Source organism: Peromyscus californicus, unplaced genomic scaffold (assembly GCF_007827085.1).
Source record: "Peromyscus californicus insignis strain IS unplaced genomic scaffold, ASM782708v3 Scaffold_2__1_contigs__length_46816999, whole genome shotgun sequence".
Classification (NCBI taxonomy): Eukaryota; Metazoa; Chordata; class Mammalia; order Rodentia; family Cricetidae; genus Peromyscus; species Peromyscus californicus.
In genome coordinates this window covers 19,058,778-19,082,828 of record NW_026294540.1, presented here as the reverse complement: position 1 = coordinate 19,082,828, position 24,051 = coordinate 19,058,778, and the positions used below count along the sequence as shown (strand labels likewise).

The 24,051-nt window shown below is 48.0% G+C and overlaps 1 protein-coding gene across 15 annotated transcripts in view; it reads left to right on the top strand.

Annotated features, from left to right (window-relative positions):
• The window catches only part of Rimbp2 (RIMS binding protein 2), a 191,720-nt gene extending 169,455 nt beyond the window's left edge, over nucleotides 1–22,265 (top strand). For 9 of the 15 annotated variants that reach the window (XM_052755503.1, XM_052755516.1, XM_052755506.1 and 6 more), the window contains 7 exons: nucleotides 316–433; nucleotides 6,968–7,152; nucleotides 7,730–7,898; nucleotides 9,334–9,437; nucleotides 10,881–10,952; nucleotides 18,603–18,737; nucleotides 20,819–22,265. In XM_052755503.1, coding sequence (XP_052611463.1) covers nucleotides 316–433; nucleotides 6,968–7,152; nucleotides 7,730–7,898; nucleotides 9,334–9,437; nucleotides 10,881–10,952; nucleotides 18,603–18,737; nucleotides 20,819–21,007 — 972 coding nt within the window. In that variant the 3' untranslated portion in view covers nucleotides 21,008–22,265. Of the gene's footprint in view, nucleotides 1–315; nucleotides 434–6,967; nucleotides 7,153–7,729; nucleotides 7,899–9,333; nucleotides 9,438–10,880; nucleotides 10,953–18,602; nucleotides 18,738–19,211 lie in introns of all 15 variants that reach the window. The other 6 variants (XM_052755512.1, XM_052755519.1, XM_052755510.1 and 3 more) reach the window with 4 other exon arrangements.
• Nucleotides 22,266–24,051: the final 1,786 nt, after the last annotated feature.

The window sequence follows — 24,051 nt, the reverse complement described above, 5'->3', positions numbered from 1 at the left end:
CTAAACTGTAAATCATAGTCAGTTTGCTTCAGAAGATTGACCTTCAGGAGCAATAGCATCTACCAAAAGCTTCCTCCTATGACCCATTTTTACTACCAGCCCCACTGCGGTGTGTCCAGAAGCGACCCTGATGTAAAAAGCAGGGTCCTGGGCCCAGCTGGCTTCTCCCCCGGGTCACTCAGCTAACCTTTCAGTTAAAAGCTACGTTTAGTTGCCTTTAGTGCTTTTGCTTCCAATCCGGATTGATTTGGCTTTAACTCCTCCTTTCCTTTCCAAGGCCGGCCAGACCTAACCACGGGATTCTTTTGGGTCTAGATTTTAGGAAACTCCGCTTTGATGGGGCGAGGAGACCGGATGGATCACGTGAGCCGAAGGTATCCTCACGGTGGCGGAGGTCCTCAGAGGCACCGGCCGACGATGGCTCCATCCATTGGTTAGTGGCCTGATCCGTATCATTCACTTTCTGTCCACCACCTGAATTAAAAACAATGTAGGGGTCACACATAAGGACTTTGGTCCCCGTGACAAATGTCTGAGAAAAATAACTGAAGAGATAAAGGACAACAGGACTCACATGTCAGGGTTCGATCCATCATGGCAGGGATGGTGCGGGAGGAGAGGGGCTCACCTCGTGATAGCCACCGTTGTTGGGGAGGGGAGTGGAGGGGAGTGGCTCACCTCGTGACAGCCACCATTGTGTGTGTGTGTGTGGGGGGGGAGACCCAGAGAGAGTGGGGAGAGGAGGAGGAGAGAGAGAAAGGACAAAATACTGTGTCTCCTGGCTTTATCCTTCCTGCCCCTACTCCATCAACCCCAGCCCCTGGGATGGTGCCTCCCAGATTCCCACATGGAGGACACAGTTCTTCCTTCCTGCTAAATCCTTTCTGGACCCACACTCAGACATACTCAAGAGATGTGCTTTAGGAATTTTCTGAAAGGAGGGAGGGAGAGAGGGAGGGAGGGAGGGAGGGAGAGAGAGAGGGAGAGAGAGAGGGAGGGAGGGAGGGAGGGAGGGAGAGAGAGAGAGAGAGAGAGAGAGAGAGAGAGAGAGAGAGAGAGAGAGATTGAGTTGATTATATACCCTAAATATTCCACATGAGCTCCAGGTAAGTCGAGTCATCTGTGTGCATAGGCCACATTGGTGCAGGTCTTGGGAACACTTGGAAGCTGGAAGTGTCCCCAAGATCAGTGCCCCATCCCCCGCTGCCCCTGTGCCTCACCATCCATCCCAGTTCCATTACCTCCACCCACTGCATGACAGCTGGGCTTCCTTCTCTCACAAACCATTTGGGATTCTGCCAGTGGTGCCCAATGCTGTCATTTGGTGATTGTCACCAACTCATGCTAAGGGTGGTTGCAGGTCGGGGCAACAGCTGCCCCTGGCATGGAATCATACGGACAAGAGTTCTAAGAAGTGGTGTTCATGAGGCAACAGGGAAGGGGAGGAGCCAAATAAACCAGGCTTTTGTGAATACACACACACACATACACACACACACACACACATACACACACACACACATACACAGGCATGCACGCACACACACACACACACACACACACACACACATACACAGGCATGCACGCACGCATGCATGCCTGCATGCACACACACCACAGCAGAGACACTAAGCAGGACTGGCTGGAGACAATACCAGGTTCGCCATGTCAGAGAGGAAGAAAATCTGCTTAAGGTGGCCCAAGTTGGAAAGGATTCAAATCACTGTGAGCAAGAAGTGTTGGAACACGGTTCTTTCCCCAACCCCAAGAGGAAGCCACACAGCCGTAGGAAGCCTTTCTGGGCTTCATCCTTCTGCAGTGGCAGGGAAGCATTTGCTTTTGCAGCCCCACGATCTTCACGAGGCGTCTGTTTTACCCTTAAAGATGTCGTAGGATGTTGGATATCCTTGGCTGGTTGTATTTCCATCTGGTCGAGTGTGAGGCCTCAGATCCCCACACCCACACTGCCAAAAGATCCCAAACACCACCACCCCACTAAACCCCACCCAACCACCACCACCACCAAAACCTGTTTTCAGTGATCCAGAAGATAGCAAGAAGTGTGTGGCCAGACCCAGAAACCGCGGACCCCAAGATAGTAGATCAGTGCAGGGCTCTGTGCTCCGATCCTAGTGCCTGGCTGACCGACCTTGACAAAGTAAGCAGAAATGAGTCTGGGCTGTCCCAGTCGGTGGGACTTCTGTCCTGAGGCTTGAGAGCCAGGGCTGGCTCACTCAAGGCTCAGCTCATGCCCTGCTAGCCAAGGTGGCTGTCCAGTCTCGGTGTTATTGTTTGACAGATAAAGGGCACAGTTCTGCTGGAGATATCACATGGCCTTTGTGACTCCCATCACCACCCCACCACTCCAAGCAGAGACATCATAAGCAGGAATGGACATTTCTATGGTCACTAAGATCTATGTCATGTAAGGCGTTAGGGCAGGATTTCTATTCTAATCACCTAGCAAGTCAGAGATGGAAAAAAGGAAAGACAGGGATATTCCATGCTCACAGACATGTCAGGCGTCCTTGTCACTGGGGACAGGCTGCACTGTCCTGTCAGATACCCTTGTCATTAAGAGCCAGGGACAGCCTTTACTGTCTTGGCTGGGACCCTTGTCATTGAACCTTCTGCAAGGTTTATCTGGATTCATTTTTTTTTTTTTTTGAGACAGGGTTTCTCTGTGTAGTTTTGGTGCCTGTCCTGGAACTCTCTCTGTAGACCAGGCTAGCCTGGAACTCACAGAGATCCACCTGGCTCTGCCTCCTGAGTGCTGGGATTAAAGGGGTGAGTCACCACCGCCCGGCCGGTTTGTCTGGATTCTTAAGGTGGTGAACACAGGAGGCTGCAGGCACGTGGCTGGCCCCAAAGAGAGTAACGCTGTGGAACAAAGATCACATCCTTCACCCTAACACTTGAAAGAGCATGAGCCATGCCTTGCCTCTTCTTAGTTCTTATAGATACCCAAGAAACCATGTGAAAAACATAATTTAAACCCAGCACTTTGCATGGTGTACGCATGTGTGGAACCACAGCCCTAAGTGCTTGTTGAAGACCTCAGAAGAAACCATCCATGGGATAGGTCTGTCACTCACCAAGAAGAACACAGGCAGGTGGGCTAAGGAGTCAGTGACTAACAGTCAGGGGTCAGGGGTCAGAGGTCAGAGGACATGTTCATCTGGCCCTTCATTCTCTTTTAGTGTTAAAATAGTAGCAATTAGGGTCTGGAGAGATGGCTCAGTGGTTCAGAGCAGTTGTTCTTGCAGAAGACCTGGGTTCGTTTTCCGGCATCCACATGGCGGCTCACAACCACCTGTAACTCCAGTTCCAGATGATCTGTCGCCCTATTCAGGTCTCCACATACACATGGTGCACATGCACGCATATAAAATTGTAGCTGGAGTTTTCTCTCCAGGTCCCGCCAAGCTCTGGCAGTCCCTTAACCCACTTATAAAATAAACATACAGACGCTTACATTATTTAAACTGCTTGGCCATTAGCTCAGGCCTATCATTGTCTAGCTCTTACTCTTATATTTAGCCCATTTCTATTAATCTATACTTTGCCACGTGGCTCATGGCTTACTGGTACCTTACATCTTCCTTGTCCTGGCGGCGGCTCCAGGCAGTCTCCTCCTTCCCTTCTTGTTCCCTTAATTTTCCTCTCTGTTAGTCCCGCCTATACTTCCTGTCTGGCTACTGGCCAATCAGTGTTTTATTTATTAACATATTTGCCATACAGAACATCCCACAGCATAAAATACAAGGTAAAAATTTAAAAAACATTAGCAATTAGTATTTTAGAAACCTGCTCTATTCCAAAAGCATCCATTTTTCTTTCCTAGGGGTAATGAAGTCTTTATATCATATTTTCCTTGGTCTATTTTTAATAGACAGTGGAGCCTCAACTAAGTAAAATATGGTGGCTATTAATAATCTGATTTCTAAAACTAGTATTAAGTAAGCCATGTTCTGCATGATTTAGGTTCCTTAGCCCCCCCTGTCTAATGACACCAGGTTCCTTAGTTCACTCTCTGTTTCCAAAGACATTTAATTGTGCTTAATTTTTTTTTCCTCAGGAATTTTTGGCCTTTAGGTTAATCTTACTGACCTGACCCATTGAATGCTTGGGCCGGTGGGGAGGGTGTCACCTTCTTGAAAATGAATGGCGTCACCCAACTGAGTGTAATGGAGTCGGTCTTACTAATCAACTTGGAATCTCTCTCATTGTTTCCCATTCTCCTGGTGGTTTGGGGGTGGGGGAAACGGCACATCCCGCAACCACAGGACATGTTGAAAATTGAACACTAACTGGACCAAGTCCAGCCCTTCAAAAGAGAGAGTCCATCCCTGCCAAGAAAACGTTACACACTGTAGATAATATCAGACATTTAGGTGAGATGTATCATGATGTGGGTAAGCTGTTCCTGAGCGAAGGTATTCCTGTGTATCCCGGAGGATGTAATGGGGTGGTCCAGGGGAAGCTGGCCATAGGCCTCTGTCCTTAGGGTCACACTCAGCTCCTGGCCCCAGAGGCTTGCTAGCCACAGAGGTATCACATAACACAACCCAGAGAAGCACAAAGAACAGACAGACACCAAATGCTGGTTTAGGTCACATCCGGAAGTTCCCATCCGTGTGCTGTTTCTACAGCTGAAACTTCTCCAACCAGGCGGCATGACAGGGAGCTCCTCTTGCATACCCCAGCTAGGTCCCAAGTGGGGCCTCACGGCTGCCCCTGGTTCCACACATCATCCTGTAAGAGTGAATGTGGGAGTTCTCACGCCTGCCTGCCAAAACCACAATGAAGAAATTAACAGGTCAGGCTGTAGAGGATTTTGTCCAAGCACAAATTAAAGGGAACTTTGTTTTATTGTATTTTATGTTTTCAGAGTTACTGAATATTATTTATAAGCACATACATACATATACGCCATGTTTTTATTAAGGTTTGTCTTTATGTGTATTCTTAGCGTTTGTTATGTCTGCGCTCCTTGTACATGCGGTGCCTGCGGAGGCCAGAAGAGGGCGCCAGATCCCCTGGAACTGGAGTTACAGGTTGTTGGGAACCCGGGTGCTGGAAACTGAACCCAGGTCTTCTGCAAAAGCAGCCAGTGTTCTTAACCTCTGAGCCAACTCCCCAGCCCTCGAGGCATGTTTGCAATACATGAACAAGAAAGGGACAGAAGCCAGGACAAGAAGGCAGCAGAACAAATGGTTTGTACCCTAAGGTACAAATGGCTTCCGAGAGGCAGTATGGTGTGGGGGTTTCTCAATTTCACCTCATTTTAAAACCTGGAATATTTTACTTCTTTTCCCCTTAGACTTTCTGACATGGGACAGGTAAACATTACGTATATTTGGGGCCTGGGAAATGGCGACTGTGGAACCGTGGGGTGATGACCAAGTGTGAGGATCCCTTCCTAGTGCAGGGTGTGCATCTTTAAATCATCATTATTTGGTGGGTAAAGAAGCCACCTCTTTGGTGTTCTCTGTCCACCTATGTCATCCCCCAAGTCACAGGCTAGAGATAGTTGTCGGGTTAGGTTGATCTCCCAAGCCGCTCTTCCTCCTGCCAATTCCAGTTTCTGACCAACTCACAGGATCGGGACGTTACCTGGCCACAGACTATTACAGCAGTTCTCAGCTTGTGGGTGGTGACCCCTGTGGGGGTGTCAAATGACCCTTTCACGGGGTTGCATATCAGATATTTACATTACGATTCATAACAGTAACAAAATTACAGTTATGAAGTAGCAATGAAATAATATCATAGCTGGAGATCACCACAACATGAAGAACTGTATTAAAGGGTCACAGCATTAGGAAGATTGAGAACCAGTGTTCTATTGTCTCCCTCTCTATGAAATGCATGCCCGTGTACATGTGTGTGCAAGTGTACACAAGTGGCCTCTGGATCTCAGGTTCTGCATTCTCAGATTTGACCAACTATACAGAAAAAGTATCTGAAGAACACTTTCACCTGTCCCAAACATACACAGACTTTTCTTTCTTTATCACAACTCTCTAAACTATGGAACAGCCAAGCATTGGCACTGTACTGAAAATGCCCTGGAGCCAGTTAAAGTGTCCAAGGAGGGTTGGGAAGATGGCTAGAGAGATGGCTCAGTAGTTAAGAGCATGTATTACTCTTCCAGTGGACGTCTGACCCCAGAAACTGCATCAGGAAACTCACAACAACCTGTAACTCCAGCTCCTGGAGGACCTGGCTCCTCCAGCCTTGGAGGCACCTGCACTCACGTGCACATACCTATGCATAATTAAAAATAAATCCTCTTTAAAAAGTGTCTGAGTGGGGAGTGTAAAAGGTGCTATTTGTCATCATTTTAAGGGGGCAGGTCTGTATGAGGGGAGTCTGCAATGAGCATTGTGTGGGTATAGCTAGACAACCACACACCTCATGATATCAAGTCACACACACACACACACACACACACACACACACACACACACACACATATTAGGATTTTAAAAAATCACAATTAGATAGTGAAAAAGCATTAGTTCCCTTCCATGGAAGTTGTTTCTGCCGCTGGTTAAACATTCAGAACTGGGAGAATAGCACTGTCAGCCATTTTGAACTCTGAGATGCGAGTGAGTGGTAAATAAACGTATAGTTAGCCTTGTGTTCTGCTGAGGACCCAGGAAGCATCTCCTGAGGGTCACATCCGCACTCTGAGGGGACCAAACACCTATGCTGACAGACCCACTGACTCAAGGCTTCTTGCTACCATGGCTTCCACTCACAGTATGGCTTAGTTTGGAGTGAGGTCCTGTTCTGAAGTTATCACCTGCTTCAGCACTCCACCCCTGGGGGATTTCTGGCCCCATGGTGAGCCCAAACAGACAAAGATGAGCACCCAGGGCTGTCCTTTCCACAGACGCACCCCTGAGCTATTCCACAGGGTGTCACATGACCCCTGTGCTCTGTCCCCTGCATGCTCTAGATGAATACACGGGGCGAGATCGCCTTTCTCCAGACTTCTATGATGAGTCGGAAACCGACCCTGGTGCTGAGGAGCTCCCGGCCCGCATCTTTGTGGCACTGTTTGACTATGACCCACTCACCATGTCCCCGAACCCTGATGCTGCAGAAGAGGAGCTTCCCTTCAAAGAAGGACAGATCATCAAGGTAGTGATGGCTGCGGTGTCATGGGGGGGGGCGAGGGGCAGAGATTGGCAGGGGGATGGGGCGGTGCTTGTTCAAGCAGGGGCAGTAGTAGCCCTTTAGTCTCAAGGGCTGTTGGAGGAGATGGCTCAGGGCTGTGAAAGCCTTGAATATAGGACAGGCCTCTACTCCACCTAGGAAAAGGGCCACTGCCTTCACCTGTCTGCCTGACGGGATTGTGCACATACCTATGCACACATACCTGCATGCCTAAGTGTGCCCGTGTACTACGTGTGCAATCAGAGCCTATGCTTACAGACCCTGAATTTGAAAAGCACAGGTTTCCGTGTCTGACCAACAAAGGGGAGGGGAGAGAAGACGAGGAGCCATGGTCACGGGGCCAGTGGACCTGTGACTGATACAGGCGAAGGGTGGGCTCTGAAAAGTGTGTTCTGAGCAGTTTTGACTTTAGGTGACTCTGCTATTGGTGGAGCTGATGTATGGCTGAGCCAGCCTATCAAAATGCTTTGCTTACTTCCCCACCCTCCTCACCCCCCCCCCACACCCCACCCCACCCTACCCCCCGCCGCCATGGCTCCAGGTATATGGAGACAAAGACGCAGATGGCTTCTACCGTGGGGAGACCTGTGCCCGGCTTGGCCTCATTCCCTGCAATATGGTCTCCGAGATCCACGCGGATGACGAAGAGATGATGGACCAGCTGCTGAGACAAGGCTTCCTCCCTCTGAACACACCCGTGGAGAAAATAGGTGAGTGCAGTCCCTCAGGCTCTGCTGTGCTTACACTTTTTGCAGCAGTCCATGGGGTGGGGGTGGGGGTGGGGGTGGGGGGAAGGCGGGGAGTTGCGCACACACACACACACACACACACACACACACACACACACACACACACACACACCACGTGTCTGATGGAGGAAGTGCAGCTAAAAGTCTTTGCTTTGGGGAGGAAAGAGTTTATTTCACCTTACAGTCCGCAGGCCAGCATTGAGGGAAGTTATGGCATGACCTGAGGCACAGAGCATAGCGGACTGCTATGTACTGGATGGCTCAGCCAGGTTTCTTTACAACTTAGTACCCAGGGTTGTCACCGCCCGCAAAGGGCTGTTCCCCACCCCTACTTTAATCATCAATCGAAACAGATGCCCCCACAGTCTGACAGAGGCAAGTCCTTAGTTGAGGTCCCTCTCCCCGGTGTACAGTTACGTTAATAAAAGGCCAGAGGTCTCTCTGGAGAAGGATGGGAGGAGGGCTGACTGTAAAATTGGTCATAACGTGCCCCTTCCTCGTGAGACCTGCCTTCCCTTTAAGGGGCTTTGGATCAGTCATTAGCTCAAGTCTGGAAACTGGTGGATGGGCTGTGATGCTGTTAGTATGACCCAATATAGCCTTTCTTTCATTTGTTTTAGAGTTTCTCTGCTTATACAGATCAAACAGAAACTGGGCAGGCTTATCTACTTTGTTCCAAGAAACACAGTGATTAATTAGCTGTCCCCAAAGTCAGGCTATTGTAGGCATTGTTTTGCCTGTGCTATCCATTATGATAACTGTGCTTACCTTGCCTTTGGTGATTCGATGCTGCCACCTGGCTATGCTACTCTGGGTGACTCAAAGACACCACCCCCCAGCATATGTGATGTCTCACCAGAACAGAACCAACCCCTGAAGCTCCTGCACACCTAGCAGGTGGCTCCACCAAAAGTCTTCTTCCCTAGCAATTTTTCACAGCTTTAGAAACTTGGGGAGGGGCCTTGTGAGTCCTGTAAACTTCCGAGTATTCTGAGCCTTGTAAGTTTCCTTAGCTTTGTGGGCCTTAAGAGCCTCCATCTTCCCTCCAGGAAGGAAAGTTTCAATTCAAGGGATAGCTGTGGCTTTTTCCCAGAGCAATGGTCAGAACCTCATGGTGCCTTCTAGGCTTTCTCAAGCCATAGTCACCTGGTGCCTCAGACCACTTGGACTCATCTGGGGAGGAGGTCCCCTCCTTCATAGAGCCCCTGTGGCATAGTAGACACAAGAGAGAATGTCACTGTGAAGGTGAACAGTCTAGAAAAAACATTAAGCACTGGAGGCTGAGACACTTTTCCCAAGCTAGGGACATTTAGCAGGTTACGCACACCCTTTTGGGCACTGAGGGGAGTCACCACTGATTTGGCAATCTTCATGACTAGATCTTCTGGTTTTGCAGAGAGAAGCAGAAGAAGTGGCCGGGGTCACTCTGTGCCCACGCGAAGAATGGTGGCTCTCTATGACTATGACCCGAGGGAAAGCTCTCCCAACGTGGATGTTGAGGTACCAGCCCAGAGTTCTTTCATGCTCTAGTGATCTGGAACTGCTACCAATGCCTTCCTGGCTAAGCTTCTCCTGGGCACCATACCGAGGCCATGTGCCTGTAGGTCTCACTCTTCTCTGAGCATGGTAGAGAGGGGGGCCCAGTGACAAGCCGCATCAAAGATGGCAGTCACATCCTCTGGCTCACAGCCAGCCACAGACAACACAGGTCCATGTTTTCAGTTAACCTGTGGTCAGCCCAGGTCCAAGGATGCCAGTGGGAACTGTAGAAATCAATGAGAAGTGAGCAAAGGGCCATTCTTAGCCACACCCACAAATTGTCCCACCCCGTTCCACCCAGCTGGGAGTCACCCTGACTCAGCGTAGTGCATGGGTTTGCTGCCGAGAATGCAGACATGCTCAGCCTCACTCAGAGTATGGTACGCTCGCTCCCTTGTGTTCTATTAGGGTGTCTAGTTTATAAACTGTCTCATGCAGAGGTACATCACTTAGCCTTTGTGCAGCGTGGCGGTCACTGGGTATGACTCAAGTGTTTGATGTCATGAGGACAGTTATAGTGGCAAATCCCTGTCCCTATGGCCTAAGTCTATTGGAAGAGTGACCCATGACCCACACCTGTAGGGCATGGCAATATGGAGTCCCTTTTAGCAGAGAAACAAATGTTGCTGTGGCTGATGACCCCTCACATGCATATGAAAGATGAGAGGGCCGGTGGTCTGGGTGCCTGGGGCAGCTGGGCACCCCATGGCACAAAGGCAGAACATGATCAAAATTAAGGAAGAAACCTCAGAAATAAGGCTGAGGTCTTTGCCTCCAGAGTCATCCGCTCCCAGACCAGATTGATCTGGATTCCTGCCCACAGCTTTGCTTATCAGCCGCTGGCTGGGGATCCGTATCACTTCACTCTTATTAGGGACACAGCCACACTTGTAGTTATCCCCAGCTAGCTTTCTATTTCTCCCTTCTGCTGGGCTCTCTGGTCCAAAGGGTCTAAGGACAGTTTGACTCCTGGACACAGGGGCTTGTGTTCACCATGCTCTGCTCTCCCCAGACTGGGACCTAACACTTAACCGATGGGTGTTGAATTGATGGTGGAGTTGGGTGATTTTCTTGGTGCTGAGAGGGTGTTTACCAATGGTCCTCACTCTCCAGGGAATGGCCCAAGTCTTGCAGGTGTGTAGAGTTACCATGTGACTAGATTCCTAGTGCATCACCAGCAGGTAGCAATGACCTTTACTGTGTTTCTCTTAGGCTTACTTAGAACAGGTGTCCCCCCCAGCTTTGAGGAGACACCCCACCACCCTGTCCCTCAGCTCTGCACCCTACATCTTGACTTAGCTGAAAGACAGGTTAATTCTCAAAGAGTATGAGGAATCCAGGGCCTTGAGGTAAAACACCTCCTGTGTTGCAACCTTCTCTTAGCTCTGTCTTACATCTTTGCAGGCTGAACTTCCGTTTTGCACAGGAGACATTATTACTGTTTTTGGTGAAATCGATGAAGATGGATTTTATTATGTAAGTTTTTGGAACATCGAGAAATGCTGTTTTGCCGTGGTGGGAACATCAAGAAACCCCTGGTTTGCCCTCTCTTACATTAACACATAAACTGTGATCCGTCGATGTCATGTTTGGAAGCATTTGCCTGGCTTGCTGCCTCTTTGAGCCACGTTCTCTTTTGTATATAATATAGAAATCTGGGGGCCAAAGTGACAAATGGCTGCAATCCTGGGACTTGGGAAGTTGAGGCAGGAGGATTGTAAGTTCAAGGCAAGGCTGGGCTATAGAGCTAGATCCTGTTTCATAAACAGAGAAGAGCCGTAGGGGAGGAGGGAACAGTAAGAGAAAAGGCAGAAGGAGGCAGAGGGGGAGGAATAAGGGGGAAAAGGAGAAAAGGAGGGGGGGAGGAAGGGAAGGAAGCTAGCGCTGTGGTCTCTCGTTGCTTTCTACTAATTATAGTATTTTCTGTGTCTACAAACCATAGACAAAGCAAACACAAAATTGCCACCGTCCAAACATTTACGGAACAATTTGATTTTCTAGGTTATTTACGGCCTGGGTGGTGGGGTTTTCTTTCATGGCGAATAGGACGTATAAACAAAACAAACAGGCGGGCCAGCCCCAGCTTCACCCACCTCCCCACACCTCCCGTCCCCCATAGCCAAACCCTCAGGTAGACCAGCCCTGGCTTCACAGCACCCCCTTTTCCCACAGCCAGACACCAGAGTCACTCTTCCTGCTCATTGTCTGTGTCAGCCCAGGCACCTTCCTCCTGTTCTATCCCTATCTGGTGAATAAGAGAGACCACCCACAGGGTGGGGTTAACCTCCTGCTTCTGTAACTGGATGTCCTCTGCATGCTCTCCCCCGCTCCGCCGTGGCCACCCTCTGTGGTTGCTCCCTCTCACGTCACCCCTCTATGGCCTCCTGAATATACTTGGGAATCCTACTTCTCCATGCAGTGGTGGACGATCCTAGAGATCCCCCTCCGCAGCCTCAGGCAGGCAGGGTTTTAGATTTCTGCTCCTCTGAGCTGCCAAGATTTCACAGCGGGTTTTGGTGGGACAGCCACACTGCCATGTAGCTTTGGGTGAGCTTTCCACGCTCCCCTGTGGGTTTTGTGTAGGATAGACACACCTCCTTGCACAGAGTGACAATGTCTTTCCGTAGGTCACAGGTCTTCTCGTTAGCTGTCTATTTGGAGAGCAGTTTTGTTCTGTGAATTTGTATGAGGTCACAGCCTCGTTGTCTTCATGGATTGGTGTGCCGAAGGCTCATCTCAGTTACTCACTTCTTCAGTTCTGTGCTTATTTCTCACATGCTAACTTGGGGCTATGTTTCCTTTTTTTTCTGAGTTAGAGCATTATAAAGATTGTTTCTAAGGGACCCGTCTGTGACAGGAGAGCTGCCTCAGAGGTTGAAGAACTTGCTTCTCTTGCAGAAGACCTAAGTTTGGTTCCAAGCACCCTTGCCTGGTGGCTCACAATGGCCTATAACCCCATCTCCTTCTTCTACCCCTGTCCATTGGTATTGCACACATGTTGCGTATACTCACACAAACACACACACACGTGCACACAAATGGAAATAGAAGTAAATCTTTTTTTTTTTTTTTTTTTTTAAAGAAAGCTGCCCTTTTAAAAATCTCATCCATATCATACATGCTAAATTCCACTTGTATGGAGGATTCTTGGCTCTGTCCTTTTTTTTGTTGTTGTTGGTTTTTTTTGTTTTTCGAGACAGGGTTTCTCTGTGTAGCTTTGGTGCCTTCCCTGGAACTTGCTCTATAGACAATGCTGGCCTCGAACTCACAGAGATCCGCCTGCCTCTGCCTCCGAAGTGCTGGGATTAAAGGCGTGCACCACCACCGCCCAGCTGGCTCTGCCTTTTCGATCTCTGTATTTTTTTTTTTTTTTGGTTTTTTTTTGAGACAGGGTTTCTCTGTGTAGCTTTGCGCCTTTCCTGGAACTCGCTTTGGAGACCAGGCTGGCCTCGAACTCACAGAGATCCACCTGGCTCTGCCTCCCGAGTGCTGGGATTAAAGGCGTGCGCCACCACCGCCCAGCTCGATCTCTGTATTTTTATAACATATAATATATTCAGGGGAATAATTTTGTAGTTAGCCTTGCCCTTACAGCACACCGTTATTCCTCTGTCTAGAGAAAGTGTATGTCATATTTAGGTTAGGCTCAGGGGAAACTGTCATGTCTGTCTGACAGTGAATATACTTCCTGTCATCTAGCAAAAGATTCAGAAATGTTTACTCCTTTTTTTTTTAAATGCATCTTTAAATCATCCTTAAGAATGTATGCGTCTTATTGCTAGTCTCTACCCTTGAGCCACAGCCCCAGGCTTGCGTTTGCTTTTTCATTTTGAGACACAGTCTCCCTGGGCTGTTCAGGCTGGCCTCCTGAGTGGCTGAGTCACTGGCCTGCGCCTCCAGGCTGCAGTGACTGTGGCTGTACAGACTCCCCCTTGGGGATGTGTGTATTCCCCGTGAACTACGGTCACGAGTGCCTGTCTGTTGTCATCAGCTGATTCTCTCGAGTGCTCCAGATGATGGCAGTTTAGTCTCTGATGGTTGTTAGCTGTCCACTTGCTGTCTTACTGTCATAACAATGCTGAGTAACATGTCTGGGGTAGCTGGCCTGTGACTCGCTACAGCTTCAGTGGCAGACGTGTCTACACAGTCAACTTCCATCTTCCTGACAGAGTGTCCTGATTTAGTTTACTAAATTCTTTTTATCATTAACCCATTGACTATGGAATATGTATGCACATAGGTGAATATATGTGTAAGCATATGTATACATACATATATAGTGAATGGGCTGGTTTTCCTCATTTCTTTCTTAGTACACTCCTCATTACTGTATGGGAAGGCTACTCACTTTTGCATCTTATTTGCATTCTGCCACTCCTCTGGTGGTGCTCTCAACTGTAGGGAGTTTGCTGTTGGAGTCCTGGGCTCTCTCACATCTGCAAACAGAGACACTTGGACATCTTCCCCTCGAATATCCTTGTTTCTCTTGCTATGACTTTTAACACCACATGCAATGGAGAAATGGACACCCTTGCCTTGTTCCTGGTTTTAGTGACAACACTTTGAAGTTTTTCCCATTTAATATAATGCCGACTGTAGGTTTGCCATGTACAGTTGTTATCATTATTGAGACATTTGTCTTTTATTCCGAGTGTCTTCAGGACTTAACATGTAGGATGTTATACTTCGTCAAAAGCTTTTTCTGCATCTACTGAGATGACCATGTGATTTCTCTCCTTGACAATATCTACTTTATGAAACTTATATTTATTGATTTACATATATTGAATAGTCCCTGCATCTCTGGAACAAGCCCAACTTGGTCGTGGTCAATGATTTTGTTATTAACCAATTAACTGTGGAACATATATGTGCATATATGTATATATGTGTACATGTACATATATACATGCATACATGTACTAAATGGTCTTGTTTTTCTGATTTCTTTCTTCATCCACTCATTAGCATATGAGAAGACTCTTGGATTTGGTTTGCAAATATTTTATTGAGAATTTTAGCATTCGTATTCATCAGAGAAATTGGTCTGTAATTTTCCATTGCATTTCATATTTTTCTGCTTTTGGTATCTGTTATAGTAGCTTCATTAAGACCTTGTAATGTTCCTTTTCTAAGTTATGGAATAGTCAGAGAAACATTGGCCTTACTCTTCTTTGACAGTCCAGTAAAATTCACCAGTGAATCCACCTGGGCCTGGACTCTTTTTATGTTGGGAGATTTTAATCACTGCTTCAGTCTCGCTGACTATTACGGATCTAACTAAATTGTTAATCTCATCTTGGTTTATTTTGGTGGGTCATAATGTGTCTAGAAAATTATCCATTTCTTTATTTTCCAGCTTATTGGGACATATGGTTTTTAAGGTAATATTCAATGGTTTTCTGAAGCTCGCTGGTGTCTGTTGTAATGGCTCCCTTCTCATCTCTAATTTGGGTCTTTCCTTGCTTTCTATTGGCTAAGGGTTTGTGAATCTTCCTCTCTTCAAAGAACCAACCCTCTGGCCATTGATTCTTTGTATTTTTTTTTCCATTTCATTAATTGCTGCCCTGATCTAATTCTTTCATTTGCTGATTTGGCATACTCCTTTTCTGGAGTTTTCAGGTGCTTTGTTAAGATATTTACTCAAAATCTGATTTCTTGACGTAGGCATAAATGTAGCTCTAAACCACCATGCTAGACCTGCCTCTATTGTATTCTAGAGGAGCTGGTATGTTATATTTTCATTTTCATTTGATTCTAGGGATGTTTTTATTTCCATTTTGATTCTTCATTCATCATTCGTGTGTTATTTAACCTTTGTGAGTTCGTATATGCTCTAGAGTTTATCTTCCTGTTGATCTGTATAGTCTTATTCCATTGTGATCAGAGAGGATACAAGGAATTACTTCAGTTTTCCTGTATGTGTTGAGACTTGCATTGTGTAATATACGGTCTATTTGAAAGAAAGTTCCATGGGCTTCTAAGAACAATGTGCCTTCTACAGTGGTTGGATGGAATGTTCTATAGGTGTCAATCAAGTCCAATTTATCTATGATGTCATTTAATTCAGATAGTTTGATTCTTCGCTTGATTCTTTACAATTTGCCATTTTCTTTCACTTGCTGCATTTCTAACACGCAAGATTGGGACAGTGGATTGTGTAGTTCGTAAACTAACTCCTCACTTCAGGAGCTTTGAGTGCTTGGGGAAGCTCTGCGTTATTCCCCGGGTGGCATGTTAACTGGAAGAACCATCACGGCTGCTGGATATTGCTACCACCCAGCTGTCACTCTCCAGTTAACAGGGGCCCTTGAGACGTCAACTGTTGGAAGACAACCAAGGACAGTACCGAGTACACGTGGCTTCGTTTAATGAGATTGGGAGTGGGAGGGCCGGATGGTGGAAAAGAAAACGATTAAGTATTAAGTCGAATTTGAAAAAAAAAATTGAGATGGGAAAAGTGGCAAGAGGGAGAAGCTGGCATACTGTTAGGGTTCACCGATGTTAGAGAGGGTTAAATCTAAGACGTATAAAGGGGAGAAGAAAAGAAAGATGTAGGAAGAGGAGCATGCGAGGTAGGGCTGAGGGATACAGTGAAAGTAGTAAACTTGGGTGGGGGGAAATGTAAAACAAACCTCTTCAAATATGAGCAGGATACACACAAAAGCAAAGCCATGTATATGTACATGTGCATGTAAGGTTAGCAATTATATAATAGAAAATAACAGAACATTTACAATTTGACTTGCTGGCATAGTTATGCTGAGTTGAAAGGTGAACTTCTCAAATCCCTCTGGCTCTAGGCGGCTTCCGTGGCTGTGTGCGGGAGGGACCAGTGGAAGCCATTGATCTCTGCAGACCCAGTGTTCCGGTTGAGGAAGGGGAGGGTCTAAGTCCTCTCTTGGTAGTTCTTGGACCCTGGGGCCCACTGAGGCCTCTGCTGTCCCTGTAGATGGGGTGTATTCAAGGAGCAGCTTTCCCCTTGCAAGTTAGTGCTGCTCTCTCCAGGGCTGCTTGATTGGCAGGCAGGCTGGTGTAAAGAGGGCTTCCAGCTGAGCTCTGCTTCCCCAGCAGGGATCTCCCTGGCTTAACAAGCTCTTCAACAGACCCGTCTCTTCCAAGAGAGCACACTGAGCCCTAGCTCTTTTCTATTGTCGGGTTTCGGTGCTAAGACTTCCAGCCTTGCAGCTTACCCAGAAATCCTTGAAGGATAATTTTTACAGGTTCAATTCGCCACGCCACGGATGTGTCAGAATGGGGTTTTCCTCTTAAGTTTGACTCTGCCATGGCACGCGCGTGTCTCTTGTTGATCCATTCATCTAGTGGTGAGCATGTTAGTTGCATTTGGCTTTTGACTGTTGCGGGCCTTGTAGGCATTAATGTTTGTACATGTGGCTCTCGGAGACCTGGCTTTCCAGCTTCTGAGGTGCGCACCCTGAGGTGGAGCTGTGGATCACATGGTCGCTTTGTGGTTTCTGGAGGACCCACCACTGCACTGTGCTCCACAGCAGCCGCACCTCTGCATTCCCACCAATGTGTCATGAGGGTCCAGTCTCTCCACATCTTCACCATTGTTTTCTGGTTTGGGGAGCTCCCGGGAAGTTCTTTACCATACTCATCCTGATGGTGTAAGATTCACATATTTATTTTTTACTTTTTGTATTGGCAAGGGTGGGGTGGGCAGTAGGTAGGGAGGTCAGGAACAATGTGATGGAGTTGGTTCTTGCCTTCCACCCAGTGGGTCCAGGGATTGAACTCTGGTTGTCAGGGTTATGACAGGCACCTTACCTGCTGATCCACCCTGTAGTTAAATCTGTGTTTGCCCTGTGACTAGTGGTGGTGGGATCTTCTCAGTTTTTATTTTATTTTGCCACATGTCTAGTCATTTGAAGAAATGCCCATTTTAAATGTCATTTGTTTGGCGGTTGTTCTTTACATATTCTTAATAACCTCTAGCAGAAAGACTATTTCTAACTACATTTCCCTTCCTTGGGTCCATCTCTATGATTTTGGTTGTACACCGTAGTGCCTGCAAGTTCTTTGTTCGATGGGGTAGGCTGACTGGTGTCCTAGACCACCACTGAAGAAACACAACCCTGTGTCATCAGGACCAGCCAGGTTTTTTGTTTTGGAACCAGGACTCTGCTGTTCTGCCCGGGCTAGTCTCAAGCAGTCCTCCTGCTGCGGCCTCCCCAGTGGCTGGGATTACAGGCAGGAGGCGCCATTTCAGCCAAGTTTGAACTTGGTTTGAGTACTTGCAGGCAGGTTAGTGTTGGGAGTCCTGGGGAATGGAGTGGTGTGACTGCTGGGGGGACTGCACTCATGGAACTCCACCTTAACCTGGTGTGTGAGAGGGTTTCTACCACCCTGAAGCAGGGGTTTGCGGGAGTGAATACTCATCTCCGCCTTGCTGGTTCAACTTTTACAGTAATGACAAGTTCATATATAAGAAGGAAAACCACAGGTTGATGACATGAGCACCTCTGACCTTCTTTGCCCTTTTGGATCCTTGCCTCCCAAATTCTACAAAGAGTGGCATTGGCTGGGGTCACCAATGTCGCTGTCTTAACACCCTCAGCCATTTTGATTTGGATATAGGATCTTGCCAAGGCTAGCCTTGAACTTCCCAAACTGTCTCAGTTGAATGCAGACACCAGGCAAGCACTTCACCACTGAGCCACACTCCCGCCCTAGAGGACGTTGGGCTGAAGAACCAAGGAGCGGCTCCAAGTAGAGTTGCATCTTTAGGATCTCTTCCATAATCCTAAAACAAGAGCTACACTTGACAGGCCAGAACAAGACTGTAGAAGACTGAAGTTCCCACTTCCCAGGAGGCTGAGTGGGAGGGTTGTGAGTTCAAAGTTGGCCTGGGCAACTTAGTGAGAAGAGGGCTGGGGATGTGACTCAGCTCAGAAGAGTGCTTGCCTGGCAATGTGCATGGCTGGGGTTATTCTTGTGATCCAGACCCTTTGGGGAGTGCTTACCCAGCATTCCTTCAAGCCCTGCCACTTCTAATCAGAGTCAACGGGTCACATCTGTCCTCTTAGGCAGGGTGTCCTGGTAGGAGAAACAGGCTCTGGAAAAAGAAGAGGTTCCCTTGACCCTTCCCCCGCCCTTCATTTACAGGGAGAGCTGAATGGGCAGAAAGGCCTCGTGCCTTCCAACTTCCTGGAAGAAGTGCCTGATGATGTGGAGGTCCACCTTTCTGATGCTCCGCCCCATTACTCCCAGGAGCCACCTATGCGCTCCAAGACCAAAAGGGTAAGCCAGCCCCCTTAGCCTGCCTGCCTGCCTCCCTCTTCCCCTCTCTGTGGTCTGGCGCAATCTTGCATTGCTGCTTTCATGACTTGGGCCCCACCAGCATCTGCCCTGATTTTTTTTTTCTTCCTCTGTCCTTCTTTGGGCATTGTGCCCACAAATGCTTAGCTCCAACTTGAAGTTGGTGTCCCACAGAAGGACCCTTTGTTTTTGGTCAGTCTGCCTGACTCCCAGGCCTTCCCTGGCCTCCACAATAGGTGCACAGTTCAGCTGACAGAGAGTGAGGTTCGGGGACCCAGATGCCACTGGCGCCCCCGTTAAGAGTTCTAGATGGCAGGGCTTCCGTAGCTTAGCACGCCTGCCTGAGACTGCATTCTCTTGAGTGTCTCATCTTCACGTTTCGCCATCACTGCGAGTTCTTATCTGTTGTATTTTACGTATATGTTTTTATCTCTTCGCTCATCTGCTTGGACATAGAAGAAGAGTGTTCATTTCACACCCTAATCAGGCATGTAGCCTTCACGTAAGTGAGCAACCGAAGACACCTTAGAGAGATACCGACTTAAGCTACCCTAAGCGGACAGCGCGGTAGTCTTAAGACTTCAATGTGGGCTTAAAGAGAGAGAGAAAAGAAATATGTCTCAAAAAACCCATTGGACCTAAAGTATTATAGGCTGTCTCACCTGGTCTCAGTTGCCCGGCAACTGGATGCATAGTGAAACGAATCATCTCGAACAATCATTTTTAAATATGTCCATTGAGAATACGGGAAAGGCCAACCTTGGGAACATATTTCTTAAAGCTGTTTGTTTACACAGAGTGCGCCAGCGTGTACTCACAGGGGAAGCTGCCTGTTGCATTGTTAGCCACCCTCAGTAAAAGCACAACATGATCCACGTGTTTACTCTAAGCACGTTTGAATCATACTAATAGCCAAGACTTTAAAAAACTTTCATCCCAGATCAAGCCCTGCGGGGTGGCCTTGGCTCTGGGCATGCCAAAGCTGGCCGGAACACCCAGCTGCAGCACCTTGGCCTTAGGAGCAGGTGTTCCCTCTCCTCAAAGCACAATTGTTCAGAGCTCATGGAGGTGAGAGAGAGGTCCTGGCATACCAATGCAATACTGTCTCCCGACTTGGCAGCTCCCGTGATGGCACTAGCTGGCCCCCCTGGTATCTTCAGGTGTGCTTTGGGGTGCGCCCTAGGTGTTCTCCATTAGAGGTAGACCTTGATTTTAAATCCAAGCAAGCTTGGGGCCCCCTTGCCTTGTAATGAATGGTATGCCCACCGCAGGCCCAGCTCTCACCTTGCCAAGTTTTGCTCTGGGGAATTTAGAGAGCCAGAGGTCTGGCGATTACTGGCCATGCTCAGGTGTGCCTAGTTGCAGAATGAAGTAAAATTGGCACTCTATGTCCCTGAATCAAATTCTACCCCTTCGAAGCACTGATGGTTGGCTTTTTTTCTCACCTAAAAGTCTCTCAAAACCCACCATGTGCTGGGGAAAAAACATACACTCCTCTATTTGGAAATGGTAAGAGTGTCCAAGAAGGGCCTTTGAGCTTCCTTAGATTGCAATTAAGGTTCATTCCAGTTTTTTTTTCTTTCAAACAGTGTGCCATCCCCAAAGTTTCCATAGGATTCTAACTGACCCAAGGGCTCACTCCACCATGGCAGGGTCTTAGCTACCCACCTAGTTCACGATCCATCCAAATTCCCATTGAGACCTTTTGCTTTACAATGATTGATGGGTACTCGGCCACCTTGCCTACCCATCTGATTGACAATACCTTCCCCTGCTTTTAGTCTGAATTTTCAGAGTAAATTATGACCTGGCTTTCTTTGCCAAAGCGATGGCCACCCCGTCTCCCAAGACAAAGACAGCGAAAGCCCATCGAGGCCAGCCTCTCTCTCAGAGGGGCCTTGGGAGCGGGCGTGTGCTTCTCATGGCATACTTTAAAAATTGAAAGAAGAAATGAACCACCCACCCTTTCCCCTGGCTGGCGGGAGATGGGGCAGTACGCGTTACCGAGTGAATTGTTGTTGGCGCTGACGCACTCAATAAAACTGTCGCAATGTACCTACTAGGTTCCTCCCGAGGGTTCAGGGACAGCAAGGAGAGCTCCATCCCCCACAGCCCATCTCCATTCGGGGTCACCTACGTCATCTATGGGTTCTGGTAGTCCTGGGAGAGGCAGGGAAATGTCCTCGAAAAAGAAAAAAGGGCTGCTCTCCAGAGGCAAGAAACTACTGAAAAGGCTGGGTGCGGTGAAGTGACCTGGGAGCCTTCGGACAGTTCCAAATCCATGTCACTTGCTTTAATTCCAAACTAGGGCTTTCATGACTCCCAAAACCCAACCTTGACTCCCCCCCTTCCCGCTCAGCAGTAGAGAGATGCGCTCTTACACTACCATCCACATAATACTATTGGAGAGAGATCAGGGAGGGCTGCATTGTGGTCCCCTCCTCCTCCACTCCCAAAGTTCTATCCAAAGTCTGGGGTGGGAGGTGGGAGGGGCAGCTGCCTGAGCAGCAGGGAGGGCGGGCTCTCTGCAGCGCCCCCTACCTGCAGTTCCAGCCTGCACACACTTTGACATCAGCCCTTTACAGGATTTCTGACCTCTCCCCCCCCCCCCCCCCCCCCCCCCACTTCTCAAGATGCTTGCCTCATCATGCATTACTGTCATTTCCACTCTGGTCTTGAAATTCCTAGTTTAATTCGCCTTGATGTTCTGCCTTATAACTGCACAGTGGTTTGTACTGTCGAATAAAAACACCGTGTATACTTCTCATGTGTTGTGCATTCCTGGGCTTCAACCTCCCTGACACAGTGGCTTCCCATCAGTGGCCCAGGCCCTACATTTTCTGATGCCTGCCTTGGTCTTTCAAAGCAAGCCAGCAAACACACAGGAGATGTTTACTTATCTCCCCCCCCCCCCCCCCCCACACACACACACACGAGCGAAGGGAGCAACCGGCAGCATGCACGTCCCTCTGGCCAGCCAGGGAGCTGCTAAATGACCTTTGCGTTCAGTGTCCCATCCTGTGGCTTTTAGATTTCTGTTACTTTCATTATTTATTCACATGCCTTGCCCCGATACACCACCAACAGCACACACAGCAGAGCCACCATATGTTTCATTAGCCAGATCAGAAGGAGCCTAAATTGAAATCTCGCAGACCCAGCCCCACACTCATCTTTAACATTAGCCTTGAACAGCAGACCTCCCGACATGCTGGCAGAGGTGTGTGACGGTCACTACTTTGTAATTCCTGTCCACTGTAAACTGTTTCTACTCTTTATACACACTTTTCAGACTGCCTTTCTTTTGTAATTTCTGGAAGGTTTATAAATGAATGACAATGCTTTCCCCATCGTGTCTTCAAAAACTATATTGTAAATTGTAAAATAATTGTATGTGGTAGATTGATTAAAAGGCTGTTCCTCAGTGTGTGAAGTGCTGTGTGGATGTGTGCATGTGTACAGTTAGGGTGACTTATTTTCTAGAAATAAACTTTGTTATTTTGTACAATGCCATGTAGTCTGCATCTTTCTTTTAAATTCTCTTATCCTGGCAGGGGAACAGCATTCCTTTCTGCTACATGGCCATAAAGAACTCAATGGGTTTGGGTTTCCTGGGACTAATTAAAAATATGACCTTTAACCATGTTCTAGGAGTCATTTCTATGACACTCCTGGTGGCGATATTCATGGGAACATAGACGGCAGGAATTAGTCTATGTGCTACCGGAGACATGCAGAGACCACAAGAATCCGTTGAACTTTGGATTCCAGCCAAACCTCTTAGCAGCAACCCCCCCCCCCCCTTTCTAGGAATGTTAATAAAGCAGCTCTCCGACAACACTGTGAAATGCAGCCTGACTCACCAGCGAGCTCTGCAGAGGTTTCCTTTGCAGGCTATGGGCTGTTGGACACATTTTTCCTGGGATGCCATGAGATGGAAAGCTAGGTAGAGAAAGGCCGCTCTCCTCAGTGTGGCCAGAAAGCAGGGAACCAGGGGACAGACACTCCCCACAAAGCCATGTTCCCACAGACTCACTTTCCCCAGCGAGGCACCAGCTCCTAAGAGCCTGTTCAGCTATGGACTTCATCAATAGATTAACGGATGAAAGTGTCACCCCCCCGCCCTCCCATATCCAGTCACTTCCCAAGAGCCCCTCAGATGGCAGCCAAGCCTTGAGCACATGAGACAGGTTCAGGTTCAATCCTTAATGACAGGAATTGAGAGGAGGAGAGAAACCCAGGCTGTTTATGGTAAGCTGAACATAACAGTTCAAATCTATCACTTCAGATCTGACCGCACAATTACGGAATTACAACCACTGCCGCCATGTTATTCATGTAGAATTACTTTTACCTCCTGCACTGAAACAGACTTGTCAAAAGCGGGGAAAACCAGCCAAGATCACTAGGATAAGTACTCTCCAGTGACTTTTCCCACTGCTCTAAAGGGGTTTCTCTGGCCACAGCTGGAGGTGCATCCACTGGGAGACAGCTGGCCATACCATACTACACCCAGTTGGGCTGCAGAGAGACAATGCTCTCCCTCATCCTCAGCCCACGAGATGGTTCTGCCCAGCTTAGTGTGTATGTGTGTGGGGGTTCTTCTCAGTTAAACAACTAACACCATCACCAGATGTCCAGACTTGTTTCCATGGAGAGTCTGAATCCCTTCAGGTCCACGAGGAGGAGGGACCATCATACTTATTCAACCATTTGATACTTACAACCCTCCCCCGCCCCAATAAACAACAGAGACAGATCAAAGGTGATAATGAACTAGAATGAACTTTCTCCCCCAACCTCTCACTTGAAAGTGAGTACACGTTTCTCGTGATCAAGGCTTCTCCCTGCCAAGAAGGAAGGGGCTTCCACCACAACCTCACTGGGCTGAAAGTCTAAAGCCAGTATCCTTTTGGGAGATGCCATAGACAGAAATGCCTTTTCTACAGCTTTCAGCTTCATCAAAAATGATCAATGAGTTCATAAAACACAGACAACAGACACAATCCCACATCACTAGTTGAAGGAACACAAATTAGTACAGCAGCTCTAGCTTGGAGTCACTCAGACAAGGACAGAGGCTCCTGCATGGCCAAGTTGCTGACTGGACCTAATTTGCTTCTGACAAGTGTACATGCCCTCTAAATGGATTATCTTTCCGGGACTCCAACTTAGGAAAGAGATGTGATCAAGAATGGATAAATAGGACACTTCCCATGACATGGTCAGAGTGTTCACTTTCTCAGACACAGTCCTGGGAGAAGTGGTGGTCCTGTCCTGAGGGGCAGGGCCCATT